The sequence below is a fragment of the Vespa mandarinia genome, chromosome 2, assembly GCF_050613455.1.
Source record: "Vespa mandarinia isolate Hongniang chromosome 2, ASM5061345v1, whole genome shotgun sequence".
Taxonomy (NCBI): Eukaryota; Metazoa; Arthropoda; class Insecta; order Hymenoptera; family Vespidae; genus Vespa; species Vespa mandarinia.
This window is the reverse complement of record NC_140811.1, coordinates 12,087,501-12,107,245: the sequence shown is the minus strand read 5'-3', so window position 1 is coordinate 12,107,245 and position 19,745 is coordinate 12,087,501. Positions and strand designations below refer to the sequence as shown.

The following is a 19,745-nucleotide window of genomic DNA, read 5'->3' as shown; positions in this document are numbered from 1 at the left end:
TATAAAAATCGTATCACTGATATAGTAAAAATAGTAAAATTTATATAAAACTTATATTCATATAAAAAATGTATCATTGGTATATAAAACAAATATATAATAAGATTTATCTAAAATTTATATTTATATATAAAAAGAACGTATATTATAGACATATACAACAGATATTACAAATTTTATATAATAAGAAAAACATTTTTAATACATTCTTATTTACAAAATATTTATAAACATTTATTAGTCGAATTTAAAAGAAAAAAATTCGAAAATATTTCATAAACCCGATTAAATAAAAAAGAAAGATATTTTACGATCACATGGGTTATAATAATACGCTTAATAATTATTATCATAGAAATACATAAAATTACTAACATTATATCGGCGACGATAACAAGACAGTAATTTAATGTTCTTGCGGTCTTTCGAACGGAAACGGAACGTTTCGCGTCGCGGAACGATCCAGCATGTTCTGCGACGTCGCGAAACGTTCTGCACATCTGGTTTCGCACTGTAAGATTTCTATACACTCTATTATCGACCCTTAAAGGGAACGACCTGTTTAGTACGAATATTCCATGTACGTAAATGATAAGAAAAATTTTATGAATCAATAAGAAAAAGAAAAAAGAAATATATATATATAAATGATCTCAAATTTATTTCATTTGATAAAAATGACCGTCGAAAATATTTATCATTTATTTTGATATTTTCTTCAAAATAAAATTAATTTCTTATATATTATTTTCGAATTCGAATTGGATAAATTATATTTTATATAAATTATATTTTTTTTTCTTTTTTTTTCCTTTTCTTTTTCTTCCCATTCTTTTTCCTTTCGATTATCAGAATCGAAGGAAAAAATGAATTGTAAAATATCGAAATAAATTTTGCGTTTTTTTTTCGAGCAGAGAATGATGCTATTAAAGCATACGTCATTAATCTCCACGTATCTCCAAGAGGTCTCCCGGCTTTAATGCGCCATGATCAATAACAGTACGTCGAAGGTACGCACATGCACGACATGCTTTAAAGACGATGGAACATCGCGAATATGCATTGAAAGATATGTATATATCTATGTATTTATGTATAATGCATAAAATTGGAATTTCAAAAAATAAAAAATCGTAGCATAAAACTTTATTGAATTTTGATTGGTCAGTATTAACATAATCATAAAAGTCAACTAATCAAAATTCATTTTTCGATTTACATCACGAGATTTAGGATATTTTATATTTAATAATTAAATTTTTATCAATTATACATTAACATATAAATATTTTATTTAATTATTGCGAGTGAACAAAAAGAGAGAGAAAAAAGAAGTATAGGTGTATATATATATACATACATATATATATATATATATATATATATATATATATATATATATACATACACATAAAATAAAAATTGTTTGTTCTATTTAAAGAGATGCTCTTATATAAAAATATTAATTAAAAATGAAATAAATATATCGCGTGACAAGTCCGACACGAAGTTGTGATATAGAAGAACGATGACGAAATACTTAGCTCGAACTGTCGTGTGACGATACTCCTTAAGCGGTAACGATCGCGTATGTTGACCCTTAAAGGTGAAGAATCCTTTTCCTCAAGCCATGTACCATGTTCAAATTGTACAATCGAATAAAATTGCATCACAAGAATGATTTTTTCTTTTTTATTATTGATTTTTAGTCGTCAATGAGTATTAATACAAAAAAAAAGAAAAAGAAAGACACGTAACATTACGACACGTTTTTTCAAAAGCATCTATCTAGATATTTTCTTTTTATTTACGACACTGAGCATAATTTCAATTATTTTTATAATTGAATTTAATCTTTGTTGAACTATTTTTGATGACAATGAATTTTTTGTCAACGCGGATAGTAAAGAAAATGACATCGTGACGCGTTCTTTATTTTTTTTGTTTTCCTCAAAAATCCTAATATTATATATTTTTTTACGAAAAGACGAATGAAATTTTAATAACTTTTATAATCGAACGTAATCTTTATTGAATTATTTTTACTTTTAATGAATACCTTTTTTTCTTTTCCAATTAACATGAATCGTGAAAACATTGCACCGCTGTATATTTTTCGAATATACTTCACGTATTTTTTCTTTCTTCCCTATGAAACGACCAGCATAATATTTCGATCAATTTTAATTGGTATATTTGATACTTATTAGATTATTTTTAATTTTGAATGAATATTAATAACTGTACGAATGCAAAAGAAATTTCACGTGACATAATAGCGCATTTTATTATAACATATATATATATCATATTTTTGTTTCTTTTTTCGTTGAATGACGAGGATGATTTTCCTTATTGGATTATTTTTAACTTGAATGAATCTATGAACGCCGTATGATCTAAAAAAAATTGAAGATAATGAAAAATTATGGAAATTTATTGTTGAATTTTTATCGTAGTCACGTGACGATCGTCGCTCGCTTTAAATTCGGATTCGTTTGGTGGCAGACAGTTCAGACCGTCTGGGAACGACAGATCAATATGCCGGTACTGCGTTCTTTGTCCCGTAACCATCCCTTCTCTTGTCACCCCTCTACTCTTTCTTTTGCTTTCTCACTCTATCTCTCTCTCTTTTGCGCTCCCTTTCTCTCTCTCGCTCTCTCAATAATTTCTACCCTAGCTGAACATTGGCATTGATTTTCAATGTCCAGAAATTCTCGCGAACTTACGACGACGTAAGCACTGAGAAATTGATTCCGAAATATGAAAATTCGTGACGTAATACCTCATAAGACCATTCTAATCGGATTAATACCAAATGTGAAAACATCGTCCAATGAAAATTCTATTCAATTTACATATCATTTTAAATCATACATTTATATGTGTTAAAATTTCAATTTTGTAAAATTATTATTTACACTAATATCCTAAAAATAATGTAAAATTAAAATTACTCACAGCTATACCTGAAAATATTGAAAAATAAATTGATATAAAGACGTGACTATTGCTAGACATAACTATTTCAGACAATATTGAAATATAAAGAAATATAAAGAAATATAAAGAAATGATTTCAAGCAATTATTCGCTATCAATATTGTGTAGATTAAAGTAAAACAAAAAAAAAAGAGAAATGATTTATTACAATTTATTTCTGACAATATTGAGAAATCAAGTAAAACGAACGATTTACAATAACTATTTTCGACAGTATTGAAAAATCAAATAAAATGAAAATAGTAATCCCGTTTATTAAAACAGTAAATAAAACGGACGTAAATAAAAAGGTAGAGAGATAGAGAGAGATAGAGATAAATAGAGAGAGAGAGAGAGAGAGAGAGAGAGAGAGAGGAGAGAGAAATAATAATAAAAAGCACAATTAGAAAGAAATAATGAGAACTCAGAATGATTACACATCAACACATATATTTTTGCCTTTGCTTGCTGCATACATACGATAAAGAGTACAGTGTTACGCGTTTTTTTCGAGGTATGGTATATGTACTAGAAAATTTCATTATTCGCTACTACAATTGCTATTTGACGTATTGTTTTTCGACGTGTTTGCGCTTTCGTGTATCTGCGGTTAACTATACAGATATCGTATAAAAGAAGAAAGAAAAAAAGAACAAAAAAAGAAAAGAACGGAACGAGCATGATAAAAATTATTAATTAGTTAAAATATGGTGGAAACTCGCGTGAAAAAGTTCTTTCACCCTCTCGCAATATTCACATACTCACGCACGCGCATATATATATATATATATATATATATATATATATATATATAATTTTCGGTGACAATGATAATGAGGACATGTGTTTTTCGTCTCTCATGTCTCATTCAAAGTCAAAAAAAGAAAGAAAGAAATAAAAAAAAAAAAAGAGAAAAAAAATAAAATCCGTTTCGTTCTTTGAATACTGAACAGACAAATTATAAGTTAACAAACAAATAATATCATAATAATAATAATAATAATAATAATAATAATAATAATAATAATAATAATAATAATAATAACAAAAAAGAAATAAGAACGAGTAGTAAATCCGAAAAACAGAATACATATATATATATATATATATACATATATATATATGTATATATATGTATATATATACCATATATATATATATGGTACATATATAACATATCGCTGGTACCAAACATCGAAGCATTAAAAAAAATGTGAATGTCATCAACAAAAATTCGTCCTTATTGAAATTCGAATTATCAACTCGTCTTATCCAAAGAGAAAGAGAAGAAAAGAAAAAAAAAGAAAGAAGAAAAGGCTTGAAGAATGACACGAGAAGAACGAGTTGTCCGAATAATTTGTTTGTTTTTTTTACATGTAAAAATTGACAAAACAATAAGACAGTCAACTAATTAAAAAACGGTCTAACATCTTGTCACAATATATTTAAACGAATAATGTTGTACAAAAAATGGCGACAATCTAGCCAAGACATACATATATCTCATTTTCTTCGAGAGGAAGAAAACAGAAAGAAAAAAAAGAAAATGAAAAAAAATGAAAAGAAAAAGAAAGAAGAACATTCACACAAATTAAAAAAAGTTCGGTGTAATATATAAGACAAACATTGAATTTTTTCGTACAAAGGTCACACATCATTCTTCACACGCTCTTACGATTTATCTGCTCGATTTTATATATATATACACACACATATATATATATATATATATATACATATATATACATATATATATATATATATATATATATATATATATATATGTCACACTTACAATGTATTATTATAGACAATACGTAGCAAGATCTTTGCAAACTCTCTTTCTTACATTTCTCTCTCCCTCTCATTCACTCTCTCATTCAGGATATCGATCCATTTGACTCGTATAAGATTAAATAAAAAAAGAAAAAGAAATATATCACGTATGTAGGATCGCGTATTGCTATTTATCATTTTTTTCATCAATTCCTCCTCCTACTTTTTTCTCATTCTTACGTATATCTTCCTCTCTTTCTCTCTATCACTCTCTCATTATCATCCCTCCTGGACACTTCGGCGCAGAAGTCACGAGAGTCCAAGACAAGAGGAACGCTTGAAAATACATATATAACGCATATGACAAGACAATGAATGTACAAAGAGAAATAAGAATTTCTATATTCGCAAGAAACGAAACAAACAAAAAAAGAAATAATACAAAGAAAAAAGAAAAATAAAAAAAAAATGGGAAAGACTCTCTCGTCGAGACTTCGTTCCGTTCGTTGTGTCCCCTTTTTAATATCGTCAATTTGTACAATTATATACAACAACAACAAGGAGCTGCTCTTATTACATTCGGTGGTCTCTTCTCTCATTCTCATTTTTTATTTTTTTTATTTATTTATTTGTTTATTTATTTGTTTTCTTTTTATTCCTCGTGGGTATCTGCATGCTCACGGGAATCATGAAGAAGTATCATTTTCTATTTCAATCTCTCCTCCATCCCTCTGAGCCACGATGATTATCCATTCATCTACCCTCCCTCTCCCCCTTCCACTCCACTAGCATGCATCTAAACAAAAAAGTCAGCCTGCATTTTCTTTCGGATTCTTTTCTTTTCTCCCTTTTTTTCATTATTATTATCACTTCTATTTTCCTTATATCCTTCTTCCTTTTACTTTTATTTATTTATTTATTTATGTTTACTTTTATTTATTTATTTACTTATTTATTTATTTTTCTTCTCCTCTTCCTCCTCCTCCTCCTGTTTCTTTTCCTTATTCTTTTTTCTTTTTCTTTAGAGACAATTAGCGAGTGTATGGTTCCTATTTGACGGGCGTATTCTTTTCTTTTTCATCGGCAAAATGAAAAACCAAAAAGGCCCTTTTTTTACTTAAAGTCTAGGCGAGATAGAGATAAACAACTAAAGGCGAAAGTGGACGTTACAAAGTCGCGAATCGATTGACCTCAATCCGTTTAATCTGAAAAGCGAGACGGAGATAAAGAATTCATTCAATCAATCAATCAATCAATCAATCAATCAATCAATTAATTAATTAATTAATCATCGCTCGTCGATTTCTTCGGATTTTCTTTTTTCTTTTTTTTTCCCCCTTTTAATAAAAATCTGACGAACACGAATATATTTTCTTTCTTCTTTTTCTTTTTCATCATTATTTTTATTTTTCACATACAAGCAAAACGGAAAAATAAAATTAAATACGAGAAGACGATTAGGTTTCGAAAATTTCGACAAAAAATGTCATCGAAATATTATTACTTATTACTCGTTTGTTATGATAAAAAATAATCGATCAGGAAGAAAGGGATGAAAGAAAACAAAAAATATCAACGAGAAAAAAGAATAATAATAATAATAATAATAATAATAATAATAATAATAATAATAATAATAATAATAATAATAATAATAATAATAATAATAATAATAATAATAATAATAGTAATAGTAGTAGTAGTAGTAGTAGTAGTAGTAGTAGTAGTAGTAGTAGTAGTAGTAGTAGTAGTAGTAGTAGTAGTAGTAGTAGTAATAATAATAATAATAATAATAATAATAATAATAATAATAATAATAATAATAATAATAATAATAATAATAATAATAATAATAATAATAATAGTAATAATAATAATAATAATAATAATAATAATAATAATAATAATAATAATAATAATAATAATAATAATAATAATAATAATAATAATAATAATAAAAACGGAATAGAGATAGAGAGATTGATAGATAGAGAGGGAGAGAGAGAAAACAAAATAATTTAGTATAATATATCGAATGCAAACGAATGCGTTATTTTTTGTTTGTTTGTACACATAAAAACGGGTGGTACTCCTTTAGTCGTACGTGATTTGTTTTTTCTTTACTAATAACGTAGTATACATATATATACACATATATATATGCATATGTATATATATATATATACTATATGTGTATATATACATATATACACACACAACATTTACATAATATACAAGAAATCCCGCGCGCTCGTTACTCCGAAATTGTATTCAGGAGGACGTTGTTTGATTACGAGCAAAAAGTAGAAATATTATATCAAAGGAAAAAATTCGATAAATCGTTCGTGTTTTTTATTTCACGAATGAACCAACCAAAATTTCGTACGTATTTCACTTTTTTCCAACTTGGTGTGTTGTTTAAGATCAAACGCAACATACATATGTATGTATATATATATAATGTATATATATATATATATATATTTATACGATTTTTTCGTTTGTTTTTCTTTTTTTTCTGTTTTTTTTTCTTTTTTATTTTTTTTCTTAATAAAAAGTTGTATAATACTCATGCGCATCCTGTATGTGGATGTGTTCGTATGCGTGTATGCGTGTATGTGTGTTTTATGTGTATACCTTTCGTACGCGCTTCTTAGCGCGTACACAATAAAAAAGGCATTTAACACAGGAAACGACAATTAAAAAGGAAGGCGATTGTCAGCCAAAATACAAATACAATATATATGAGCAGGAATTAGCTCGCCCCTTCTCCCATCGCGCTGGGCAAACGGCACAAAATTCTTGTAGATTTTGAATGAAGAAAGACAGAGAAAAAAATAGAGAGGAAAATAGATAGATAGATAGATAGATAGATAGATAGATAGATAGATAGATAAATAGATAGATAGATAGATAGATAGATAGATAGATAGATAGATAGATAGATAGATAGAGAGAAAGAGAGAGAGAGAGAGAGAGAGAGAGAGAGAGAGAGAGAGAGAGAGAGAGAGAGAGAAAGAGATATAACTAAAAAAATTTACTTATGGCCCGAAACGCGATATTCGTTATCTCCATAATATTCATATATATACATGCTGCGTTGCACGTCTGTATGTGTATGTATGTGTATCTGTATATGTTTCATTTGTATGTGTATCTTTGTATGTGTGCAAAGAACCGGCGCCAGCGTACAATTTGCCAAAGACTTCTTCTCAAGACCAATTTCTGTAAAGACCAAACGAACAAACCTAATGAACGAACGAACGAACGAACGGACGAATGAACGAACGATCGATCGATCACAATACCTTATACAGTTGTAGAAAAAAAGAAAAAAAAAAGAGAGAGATAGATAAACAATATTGTAAACGCCAAATCGTCCACTTTCCCTGACAAACAACGTAATGCTGCTTTTCATGGGAACCCAATTCGTACAACATCGACAATGCGTCTTTGGCTCTAGTCGTTTTTTTGTTGGCTCGCATATTAAACCAACGTTTAAACACCGTTACCAAAACTATTCGGTGAACCTTCACGGTTTCACCATTAACACCCTCCTTTTTAATGGGAGGGCGAAAAATTGGAGCCACGGTCAAAATTCTCGAAACTCTCTTTAAGTTTCCCTTTCCTTCTTGACCTTAAGCCCTGAACCAGTAGTATCTTCACCAAGAATGGTTGCTATCTCTCCTTGCATAAACGCCCACGGTACTTGGCTGTTTGCCAACGGACACTTCTCTCCACTCGGACAGTAAACCTACAAATTAATAACAGAATTAATATCTATGGTAATCCAATTTGAGATCATCCCACTGATCGACGATATAATCCGAAGAAAATTTATCTCGTTCTAAATTTTTTCCACATCTTTTTACAACAAATGCATATTCAGTCAAATATCAAAACTAATAGTTTTGTAAATATTATATACAAATGAAATGTATTATTTAAAAATTTTGCGAAAAGTTCGCAAATTTATGATAATTTACAAATAATAATTTTTTTTAATGAAATAGTCAAAAACTATTATAATAGCTTTTTTTTTTTTAATGAAGTAATCATATGAAGAAAGATTACCAAAAAAAGATACCGAGACGTCTACCTTCTCAAATAATATTATAATATTAATTGATTAGAAGAAAAAGAGGAGAGAAAAAGAAACCATAGTTACCTCAGAACCAGCACCCTGTCTCTTTATGCTATCTCGACTGCAAGGGAAACAAAATTTGTGATGGGGAACGCTTGGACACTGAACAAAGTGCGTGTCTTCGAGACGTTCTTGACAAAGAGTGCATTTTAAGGTTGGTGCTGATACAGGCTCGGCACCTGCTGATTGTGCCACTGCACCTTCAGACGACGTCGTTACCGTCGTCGAAGATACGTGCCTGGAACAGCTAGATCTTCTGCCCGACGTTCCTGAGAGAAAATTGACTTTCCGTCATTCTCATCTTATTCGTCCAAGAGATAATGCATCATTATATATATATATAAAGTGTTACAATATTTTCACTAGAATTAAAAATAATTTTGTTTTACTTTATGGGATATGATTTTGAAAATGAAATGAATAAAAATTCATTCAACAATGATATAAATTTATTCGCATTGTCAAAATATTTTATTGAACCTAATAAAATTTGATAAAAAACAATTTGTAACACTTTACACATAGATAATCTTAGGATTAGCTTAGGAATTTACCTGAACCATTAGGACTGTGCTGAGAACCTCTGGAAGCACTACGTTGTTGAACGTTGGTGGCTGTAGTTGGTGGGCTTCTGCTCGTGGGACTTGGATTGTTTGGTGGCTGAGGTACGGGTTCTGGAGACGTCAGATTGTCGGCAACAGACATCAAGGCGGCCATCGGTGAAGGTCCGTTCGTCGATCCCTACAAAAGTAAACCGCGACTTTGATAAGATCAGACATATTCTTAAGAGATTTTCTTTTATCAATGTTCATACGTAAAATCATTTATTTTAAGACTTTTTACCTGATGATGATTATTTTGTGGATTATCGTTAGGACTTTCTTGCGTTGGTGGAGGTGGCGGCGGAGGACTCGTTCTAGGACGAAGAGGAGATCCTCCGCCATTTGCTGCTACGTTTGCAGGTGCCAACGGAATGGACGAGCCAACGTAAGCAACTGTAAATCATATATATATATATATATATTAAATATATATATATACTATATATATCATCTATATAATGAAGTCAAAGTAACAATGAATTAAATTGCATGCCTTCTTAATACAATTACTTAGATAACCATTTTCTTATAAAAAAAGAAAAAAGAATAATATAATAATAATAAAAAAATACAAATATAAAACAGTACAAGAACATTTAACAATACAAATCAGATAGAAATACGATTATTATTTTATCAAGCGTTACCCACTGAATCGGTGACTATTAATAAAACTAATTAATTCCTACGCGAGTTCATTTTAACGTTCACTTTCTCATAGGACTTCATCATTAAAACTTTCGATCGAATAATATCGATTTCATTGTGTGATACCCACTCGAAATACGGAACGTAGATAAATGCATACGTTAAGTAAGGTCAGCGAAACGCTAATAATTTGTTCCTATCTATTTCTTATATCTTTAACGGTAATATTAATAATATTAAAAGCGTCGTAAAAAAGAAAACAAAGAAAAGAAAAGAAGGAAGAGAAAAAGAAGAGAAAGAATATCTCAAGATTAATTTTTAAAATATTACATAGAACGCATAAAAAATCAAACAATAATAATTCAAACGAATATAATGCGAATTTGTAAAAAGGATTTGCAGTGATTTGTAAAAGTAAAAAAAGAGGAAAAGAAAAAGAAAGAAAAAAATAAAATAAGAGAAAATAAAGAAAAGAAAAAAGCAGAAAAGAAAGGAGAAAAAAAAATATATATATATATATACAAAAAATATATAGAAAAGATTTGCGGGATTAAAAACGATCATTGTGGAATAACAGGAGCGCCTCATGAAGCATAAAGAAGACGTGTGACTAGTACTTTTCCATGACGACTTCGATAGGAAGGATGGAGAAGACGTTAGGAGAAGGAGAGATCAGTAGAAAAAGAGAGAGAGAGAGAGAGAGAGAGAGTCACCCGATTCTCTCTCTCTCTCACTTTTTTTTTTACTGCCTATCAATCTATCTATCTATATCTCCCTTTACAATTCTTACGTAGAAACGAAGATTCAACCGAGTGGAAGATGCGAAAGATCAACGATGCTATTACGAGAGGAAAAGGAGGAATAGTAACAGATAAGAAAGAGATAAAGAAAGAGAGACGAAGTAAAGAGGAAAAAGCGCGTGCGTATCTCATTAAGTGTGTGTGTATAAATACATACATCGTATATATACACAACATACATAAGATCGCAGCACGCACGTAGGCGTCGAAGGCTTAGTCACGCTCGACGCGAAGAGCGTCGGTTGCGTCGCCACCGTCGTCCTCGTTCCTCTCCCTCGATTCTCTCCTCCCTTACTCCTACTCCTAGTTGCCGTTCTCGTTATCCTACTTGTCGTCGTCGTTGTCGACGTCGACGCAGTCATCGCCGGCGATATTCGAACGAATGAACGGATTATCGGTGGTGTAGTAGCGGCCTTGTTTCGAAAGTACATTCCCACCACGGGACGTACGACTGCACCTCTTCCCCCAATTCGCCCCACCTCCTTCACTCTAATCGTACGCTCCTGCTGCTCTGGCTGCTCTTGCCACGCACGCACGGACGCACGGACGCACGGACGCACGCACGCACGGACGCACGCACGCACGCACTCATGCATGCATGCATGCATGCATGCACGCACGCACGCACGCAACTGCTTACAACGTCCCAACCATGATGACGTAGAGGGCACGAGGAGCAACATCGTTAAGTGTCTCTCAACCTCTTCTCTCTTTCTCCCTAGCTCTTTTTTTATTTTTATTTTCATTTTTATTTAATATGTGTATGTGCGTATCTGTGTGTATTACGATCGATCTAATAAGCTTTTTAAAATATTAAAATGTTGAACGATTAATATATATATATATATATATTTTATTTATCTCGGATATTGGTATTAAGTATTAATTAGGCAGAAATGTTTTATTCGACTTTAAACAATGCAATATACTAATATACGTGTCTGTATTGTCAGAGAAAGAGAGAGAAAATCTTTTCGAACTTAAAGATACTCTCACGTTCCATGTTTATTTCCAGATCACGATCTTCGCCAGCTGGTGATCTATTTTAATCGATAGGACGTGTATTCATGTATGTATATATGTATATATGTATGTATGTATGTATGTATGTATGTATGTATGTGCATACGTAGATACAAATTCTATCCTTCGAACTAGAAACTATAATTTCCGAATAGTAAATAAGAATGTTTGTGGATCGAGATAAAGGCATTAACCGTTAGTTCCCTTCAAACGTGTATAATCTGTGACATTTAGAAGAAAGAAGTTAAAGGGATCAAAGTATTTTCATGCTAACACTAATGTGGGTAGTATTGTGTCACAAGGATATATATACGATTTTAAAAGGCACTAACAGAGAGAAAGGTCGATTATGAGCTATATAACGGAACTTCCTCTCCTTTACATATATTTAAAACTACATATAATATATATTCATTATAGTTACATATTATATGTAATAATCTATATCACACATAAACACACACACCGATAACTTTTTATAAGTCAAACTTTTCTAAAAGTCATAGCTCTCAAATTGTCCTTCTGATTGCCAAATGTCAAAATATCTTCCAAATAAAAAAGGAAAAAAGTAAAAATAATAATAACAATAATAATAATAATAATAATAATAATAATAAATAATAATAATAATAATAATAATTGTATTACTAATTTTCAAGAATTAATTTTGAAAAGAAAAAGAATTCTTTTCCTCTTTTCCCATTTTATTTTATTTATCTTTTTTTTTTTGTGAAAGCAGATTGCATACTAGCCGGAAGTGAGACTAAGTACAAGGTTGTTAAATTTTCGGTCCACAGGAAGGGAACGAAGCACCGTTTTTTCTTTGCTTTCGCGCGCGCGTCAATGAGTCCGAGGCTCCCTCCGCGATTACTACGGCCTGTTTCGGTTTTGTTCGGCTATACTCGGTTTGTTTCGACTCCGCTGGACGCACTACGAAACGAGCGCAAGAAAAGGAGGCCGCATTACAGTTATCCCAACTCAGGAGGAGACCGGCAAAATATCAGGGTATACGAGAGAGAGAGAGAGAGAGAGAGAGAGAGAGAGAGAGAGAGAGAGAGAGAGAGAGAGAGAGAGAGAGAGAGAGAGAGAGAGAGAGAAATGTGGAGCTGTTTCTGGCGCGTCCTCTACTACCACACAACTCTACTTACTACCCCTACACGTATTGCCGTCAAATGTACTTTCCATCATCGCTAAGCACGAAATATTGTGTTCGAAAAATGTTGACTCTGGGTGCCAAAAATGCATTTCCCCCCTCTTTCTCTATTCGATATATTATTTATCAGAATTTTATTGTTTTTCGATATTGAGAAAGATAAGAAAGAAAAAAGAAAACAAGGAAATAATTGGAAAAACTTTTTTTAACAAAACAAAAAAATTCATTTCCATACCACTGGTTAAAAAAGAGAGAGAGAGAGAGAAAAAAAAAGAAATTATTTGACATCATTAAAAATTATTATAACATTATCGTAAGACACAAGAGACAAAAACAGAGTAATCTTGAAATCCTTGATGAATTGAGCGGGCGATTACGAACTGATAAAGATAATAAAGTTGCAACCTGATAAAAGTTGATTCGATATATCGGCGTCGAAGGGTTGTCGTTTCGTTCACGCAATCTGTCGTGTGTGTGTGTGTGTGTGTGTGTGTATACATAATATATTCCGTGGCCAAAAAGATTCGTATATCGAGCGAGACACCGGTCTCATTCATTGGTTCTAAATATACATCGTGACGTCACCCTATTGGACGTCACAACATGAAGTGAGAAAGAGAGAGAAAGACAGAAAGAGAAAGAGAATACTCGGTGTATCTTTTACGGTCGTCCTATCACGTGCTCGACGTACGCCTCTTTTATACGCGTTTGGACGACTGCCGCTTATGTACAACACTACGAAGCGATGAAGACGAAACGAAGACAACTAAGACAACAATTGAAATGAAGATTGTTAAAACGTAGATGATGATGACGATGAAGAAGCAACGACAAAGGACGACGATACATGAACACGAAGATGGTTAAGAGTTCCGATGAAAGAGAGGGAAGAGGGAAATGAAATTAAAGAAGGAGTAAGGAGTAATAAATACGAAAGAAAGAGAGAGCACGCACGCACACAAGGGACTTTTAGAACGATTCCTCTGAGAATTCTCTCCTCTAGCAGCAGCAGCAGCAGCAGCAGCACACGCGTGTCTCTCGACATACTTGCGTTATATGTAGTTATTATTTCTCTCTTTCTTCTACGTAGCATATGGCCATGTCGAGAGGCCCCAGGTATATTACATACATATATACATACATATACATACACACACCATATATATATATATATATACCATAAAATTCTAAAAATAGAATCGTCGGTCTTGATAAGATTTCTATAATACGTCATTAAAGAAGCATTTGGAAGTAAGATAGCGCGACTGAGGTGGGTGGAAAGTTGGACAGGAAATTTCAAAAAGGGAGCGAGGAAGATACCAAGATGAACGAGAGAAAAAAGTAATGGTCGTAAAGTACGAACAAAAGATTGTAATAAGAAAAAGAGTAATAGTAATCGTAATAGTTGTAGTAGTGGAGTAGTAGTAATAATAGTAGTAACAATAGTAGTAATAATAGTAGATAGTATTTAGTTAGCTATCTAAGTATGGATGGGGGAAGATTGGTGAGGAGAGAGAGAGAGAGAGAGAGAGAGAGAGAGAGAGAGAGAGAGAGAGAGAGAGAGAGAGAGAGAGAGAGAGAGAGAGAGAGAGAGAGAGAGAGAGAGAGAGAGAGAGAGAGAGAGAGAGGATAGGCGCGAGGACGTTGACAGGGAGACTCACCATTGGCCTTGAACGTGGTCGCGGTTTCGAAGCTCGGCGCCCTAACAGGGTGTTTCTCCTTGTTTCTATCGTGAACGTAGCTAACGGCCAAACTGACGGCGGGCAAAGAGTCGCCCCTCGTTAGAGGCGGCCTTACCGGATGTTGATCCTCCAACGATAACCTTTTTTCCGTGTGTTCGTCCTCATCTATCGCCGATATGCCACGCTTCAATTGCGACATACCTCTGTTATGACCTAGGCTCACGTGATGGGCGACAGCGGCAAGGTGGGCGTTAGGAATTCTAACGTTGTTCCCTCTCAATCCATTACCGAGATCATGACCGTCCTCGTGTTGTCTTGATATTTGTTGTCTAGTATTACCGGAATTGAATTCCGTTATAGAGTTCCTATGATGCAACTGGGAGTAACTTGCGGCAATATTGTGATGCCTCGAGTGTGTCTGACCGGCGTTCTGTATCGATAGAACGTCCAAATTCGGCCCACCATTGTGTTCCGTATGACCGGCCGATCTGTAACCCTTAGACGCGGACGGCCTGGCATCTTGAAAACCATGAGCCTTTTTCAATTGTTTTGCCGATTCCAATACTAAATCTATTCTGTCGGCTCCCTCGTAATTAACGCATCCACGGCATACCGGCTCGGAAAAGTCCATGATCATTGCCCAGGGCATTCTGGGTAGGTCGCACAAGTAACACTGCGTTCTCTTTCCCATCATTTTGACGACTTTTCGATATAACCGGTGATATCGAAAACTCGTGCCACAACGAGCAACCGAGCAAGCGAGCGAGCGAGAGAGAGACAGACAACACACGCACACAGACACTCCTCTCCCTCCTTTTATTTTTCCTATCACTACTCACATCCACTTTTCGCTTTCCTTTTCACTCCTCCGTCTTTTTCTCTTCTCTTCTCTTTTTTCTTTATCTCTCTCTTTCTCTCGCTCCTTCCTTCCTTCTTTCTTTCTTTCTTTCTTTCTTTCTTTCTTTTTCTTTCTTTCTTTCTTTCTCTCTTTATCTCTCTCTTCCTCTGTTTCTCTGTCCTGTTATAATACAAATCTTACTAGATTTTCCTCAAGTCTTCGACGAACTCTGGTCGGATACAATTTTCTTATTTAACACGTTAAGTAAGTAACTCACATAAAACCGTATCTAGAGCATGACCCGTTCTATACGTTAGAAGGGAGCAGCGAACACGAAGAACCCTCTTTACGCGCACACTACGCACTCGCGAAAGGATTCCACCTCTGTTCGAGAAGGAACTCCCACGGAAACGTCACTTCGATCTCTCTCCCTCCCACTCCAAACGGCTCGATCTCTCTCCTCTCTCTCTCTCTCTTTTTCTCTTTCCTTTTCTCCTGGCTGCTCTCTTTGTTCTCTTCTCCTTTCGAGCGTGGATCACTAGCCGTTGTGGAGAATCGGTGGCACGAAGAACGCGACGGATACTGCCCGATTGTCGAGAGTAAGTAAGAAAAAAAATTACTATCAAAACCAGTAAAGACAGGGTGGGGGAAGTTATTTTCTTTTTTTTCTATCTCTCTTTCACGAACACAAACCGCCAAAAATTAATGGCGGAATAAGAGAGAGAGAGAGAGAGAGAGAGAGAGAGAGAGAGAGAGAGAGGAAATAATGACGACGATGACGATGACGAACTCGCGAAGCAGAAGAAAAAGTGATCTTTCACTAGGGAAAAAAGAGAAAAAACAAACAAAAAAAAAATAGCAAAAGGAACGTGCGAAGAGGAGGGAAGAAAGAACAATGAAAACACAGACCAACGGAGAGCAGCAATACGTGGTTATAACACGAGTTTGCGAACAGAGCGACCGAGCGAGCGCGCGCGCGCGGGCGCGGGCGGATAGTACGTGCGTAGACCGCGTCGCACACCGATTGCTGTGTTGCCTAGTGCTTCTGTATACTTGGCACTACTACTACTACTACTCCTACTGATCTGGTGGTGTAGTAGTGGTACTCCTAGTGCTTCTGCTTCTGCCGCTGGTGCTACTACACGCCGACAACGACGACGAGACGAACGGAGACGAACGCTCGAGAATGCGGCGGTAAAGCGGAGCTACGGGTGTCGCTTCCTCCGAACAATCCCCGCTCCCTTCGTCACCCCTACCACCACGCGTCGCCGACGCTGTCGTGCGCTGCGCACGCTCTCTGTCTTCCTCTTCTCCTACTCCTCACTACTGCCACTGTCACCTCCCCCACTACCACCGCTGCCGCCGGCGCACAGTTACCGCCGTCGCCGTCGTCGTCGCCACTACTATCCTCTTCTTTCGCTCACTCGACGCGCGCAGCTACACGAGAGAGTGAGTCCGTTTGCGAATCGCGCTAGCGATTCTTTTCACCGTTTCTAACCCCTGCTCGCCTCATCCCCTCCCCTTCCTCACTCCACCAGTCTTCTCTTTTCTTCTCTGCTCTCCTCAGTTCGTTCCCTTGAGCATGCGCGCGGCTCCCCTCTTCTCCTTGTTAAACTCGTGGAACGTTCGCGCTTAACCGGCGACCCACCTCGTCGGACCGGTCCACGACTCGACGACGACGACACGACGACGCAACGAAACGAGACGAGACGGACGCGATGAGACACGACACGACGCAAAACGCGACGCTACGCGAGTACGACGCGCTCTCCGCCAATCGGGCGCTATGGCGTCACATTCTGTGACGTCATAATCGCAAAGAGGCGCAGGCGCGCCAGCAAGCGCCCTAGGCTGACACGTAGCCGGCACCACACACGACCGGGATACGAAGGATGCGATGCGATGCGATGCGATGCTATGCTATGCTATGCTATGCTATGCTATGCTATGCTATGCTATGCTATGCTATGCTATGCTATGCTATGCTATGCTATGCTATGCTATGCTATGCTATGCTATGCTATGCTATGCTATGCTATGCTATGCTATGCTATGCTATGCTATGCTATACTATGCTATGCTATGCTATGCTATGCTATGCTATGCTATGCTATGCTATGCTATGCTATGCTATGCTATGCTATGCTATGCTATGCTATGCTATGCTATGCTATGCTATGCTATGCTATGCTATGCTATGCTATGCTATGCTTATTGCTGCTGTTGATAATGTAGAGAGAAAGAGATACAGAGAGATAAAAAGAGGGGTTACAAGAAACGACGCTATATACAATAATGCGCATGCGCATTTCCTCACCAGACTTCTTTTCGAGAGAAGAGGTCTTTTACACGCTCGAGAAAAACTTCTAAAATCCATCGATTATTGCTTTTTCCTTTGAGTCTTTGACGACTTTCTCTTTCTCTCTCTCTCTCTCTTTCTCTCTCTCTGCTTCATTTATTCTTTTGAATTGTAATAAATAAATTTGTAAATATATATAATATTCTGTTAACTTGTAAAACGTAATATACGTTGATTCATCCAGCTAATAGACACGAACGAACGAAACTTTATATATTTATTTTTCCTTGAGATAATCTCTCATTCTTATTCTCTTTCTCTTTTTCTCTGTTTTAAACAACACTGATTAGTTTCATCATTCCGATTACATTCACGAGTGGCGCGATCGTTTATTTGCTTTTTTTTTCCTTCGTCGATAAGAAGAACGGGATAGATAACGATCAATGGAGATTGGAACTCCGTTGTAATAGAATGCATTCATCAGACCACGCGTTATCATTTTCTATGCTATTGCAAACCTTATGAGTTGAGAATTCTCAAAATTATGCAATTGCGCATTTTTTTTTTTTGTCACAATACACACACATATATACATATATATATATACATATATATGTACATATCATATATATCATATATATCATACAAATAATATATACATATACAAATTGAATGTCTCTCTCTCTCTCTTTCTTTCTCTCTCTCTCTCTCTCTCTCTCTCTCTCTCTCTCTCTCAAGTATATAAAAGATCCTTTCCGGAAGGAATATTCCACGAAATATGTATAAATGTCCGTCATCGGTTCGTTTTGAATGACATCACCCTCTGTATGTGACATCATAACGTAGAACAAGTTAGCAATATATGAAAATTTCTTCGTCGAAGACGTGCTATTGCTATTACCGCCGCTCTCTCTCGTTCGCAGCGATACGGTATCGCGCGTAAGGAAGAAACTTTGCTGGCAGCTGTATACTGTTTAGAATCGAAGAGAAGAAAAAGAAGTGGAAGAGGAGAAGGAGAAGGAGAAGGAGAAGGAAGAGGAGAAGGAGGCCGATAATATCCCTCTCGAACGCCTCTCTTCCTGTCCCCCTCTGACCCTTCTCTCGAACCATTGCTGCTACCTCATCCCTCCCCCTACCTCTTTCTTACTCGTTTCGTGACGACGTAAATAAACGAAGGATCGTTCGACGTCGACATGTGTTTTTATCCTCTCGTGCCTTACACACACGCACATATTAACACAGAGAACGACATACGTATATGTATGTACACGCGGTTTTATTTATCATAATATTAGAGCTGCTAAAAGCGAAGATCGCAACTAAAGAAAGGAGAGGAAGAGAGAGAGAGAGAGAAAGAGAAAGAGAGATCTAGGGAGCTACTACTCGCGCTTCTTACATAGTCCATTTTCATGGTTATCGCAAGAGTTAGCAAGAAAGAGTATAACTTAATCGCACAGGGACGCTTATCTTCAGAAGACTCGAAACGAGTTGTGATAAACGAGAGAGGCCGAAGGCTGAATCAACGTCGAAATCGCGTTTCGAACCGTATAAAAGCCATACGTACTTATGTATATACATATACATATACACAAATACACACGGTTGCCCGTCGAACCGATCGATAATTTTGGTTTGACCTCTGGATAACTCGAGCACGTGCGAGATATTGGATTCGCTTTGAGAGGAGGAAACAACAGTGGCAGAACCGATTTTAAACGCGAATCAACGTGCCAACACAATTTTCTTGCCTTTTCTCTATCGAGAGAGAAAAAGAGAGAGAGATTCCTGATAGTCTCTA

At 35.1% G+C, this 19,745-nt stretch overlaps 1 protein-coding gene and 1 long non-coding RNA gene across 7 annotated transcripts in view; one reads left to right on the top strand and one right to left on the bottom strand.

The window, feature by feature from the left end:
* LOC118439965 (interferon regulatory factor 2-binding protein 2-A-like) overlaps positions 1-19,745 on the bottom strand; it is a 43,123-nt gene that overhangs the window by 4,552 nt on the left and 18,826 nt on the right. The window contains exons 1-5 of one of the 6 annotated variants that reach the window (XM_035862320.2): positions 14,790-17,442; positions 9,746-9,897; positions 9,457-9,643; positions 8,927-9,186; positions 7,263-8,512 (exon numbers count right to left, since the gene is read on the bottom strand). The exons of 2 other annotated variants lie outside the window; for them this stretch is intronic. In XM_035862320.2, coding sequence (XP_035718213.1) covers positions 8,372-8,512; positions 8,927-9,186; positions 9,457-9,643; positions 9,746-9,897; positions 14,790-15,504 — 1,455 coding nt within the window. In that variant the 5' untranslated portion in view covers positions 15,505-17,442 and the 3' untranslated portion in view covers positions 7,263-8,371. Of the gene's footprint in view, positions 1-375; positions 1,195-7,262; positions 8,513-8,926; positions 9,187-9,456; positions 9,644-9,745; positions 9,898-14,789; positions 17,443-19,745 lie in introns of those variants that run through there. 3 more of the 6 variants (XM_035862329.2, XM_035862312.2, XM_035862297.2) reach the window with 3 other exon arrangements.
* Positions 16,176-19,745, top strand: part of LOC118440150 (uncharacterized) — a 15,436-nt gene continuing 11,866 nt past the window's right edge. The window contains exon 1 of the long non-coding RNA XR_004837762.2: positions 16,176-16,247. This is a non-coding gene — a long non-coding RNA (uncharacterized LOC118440150). The remainder of the gene's footprint in view (positions 16,248-19,745) is intronic.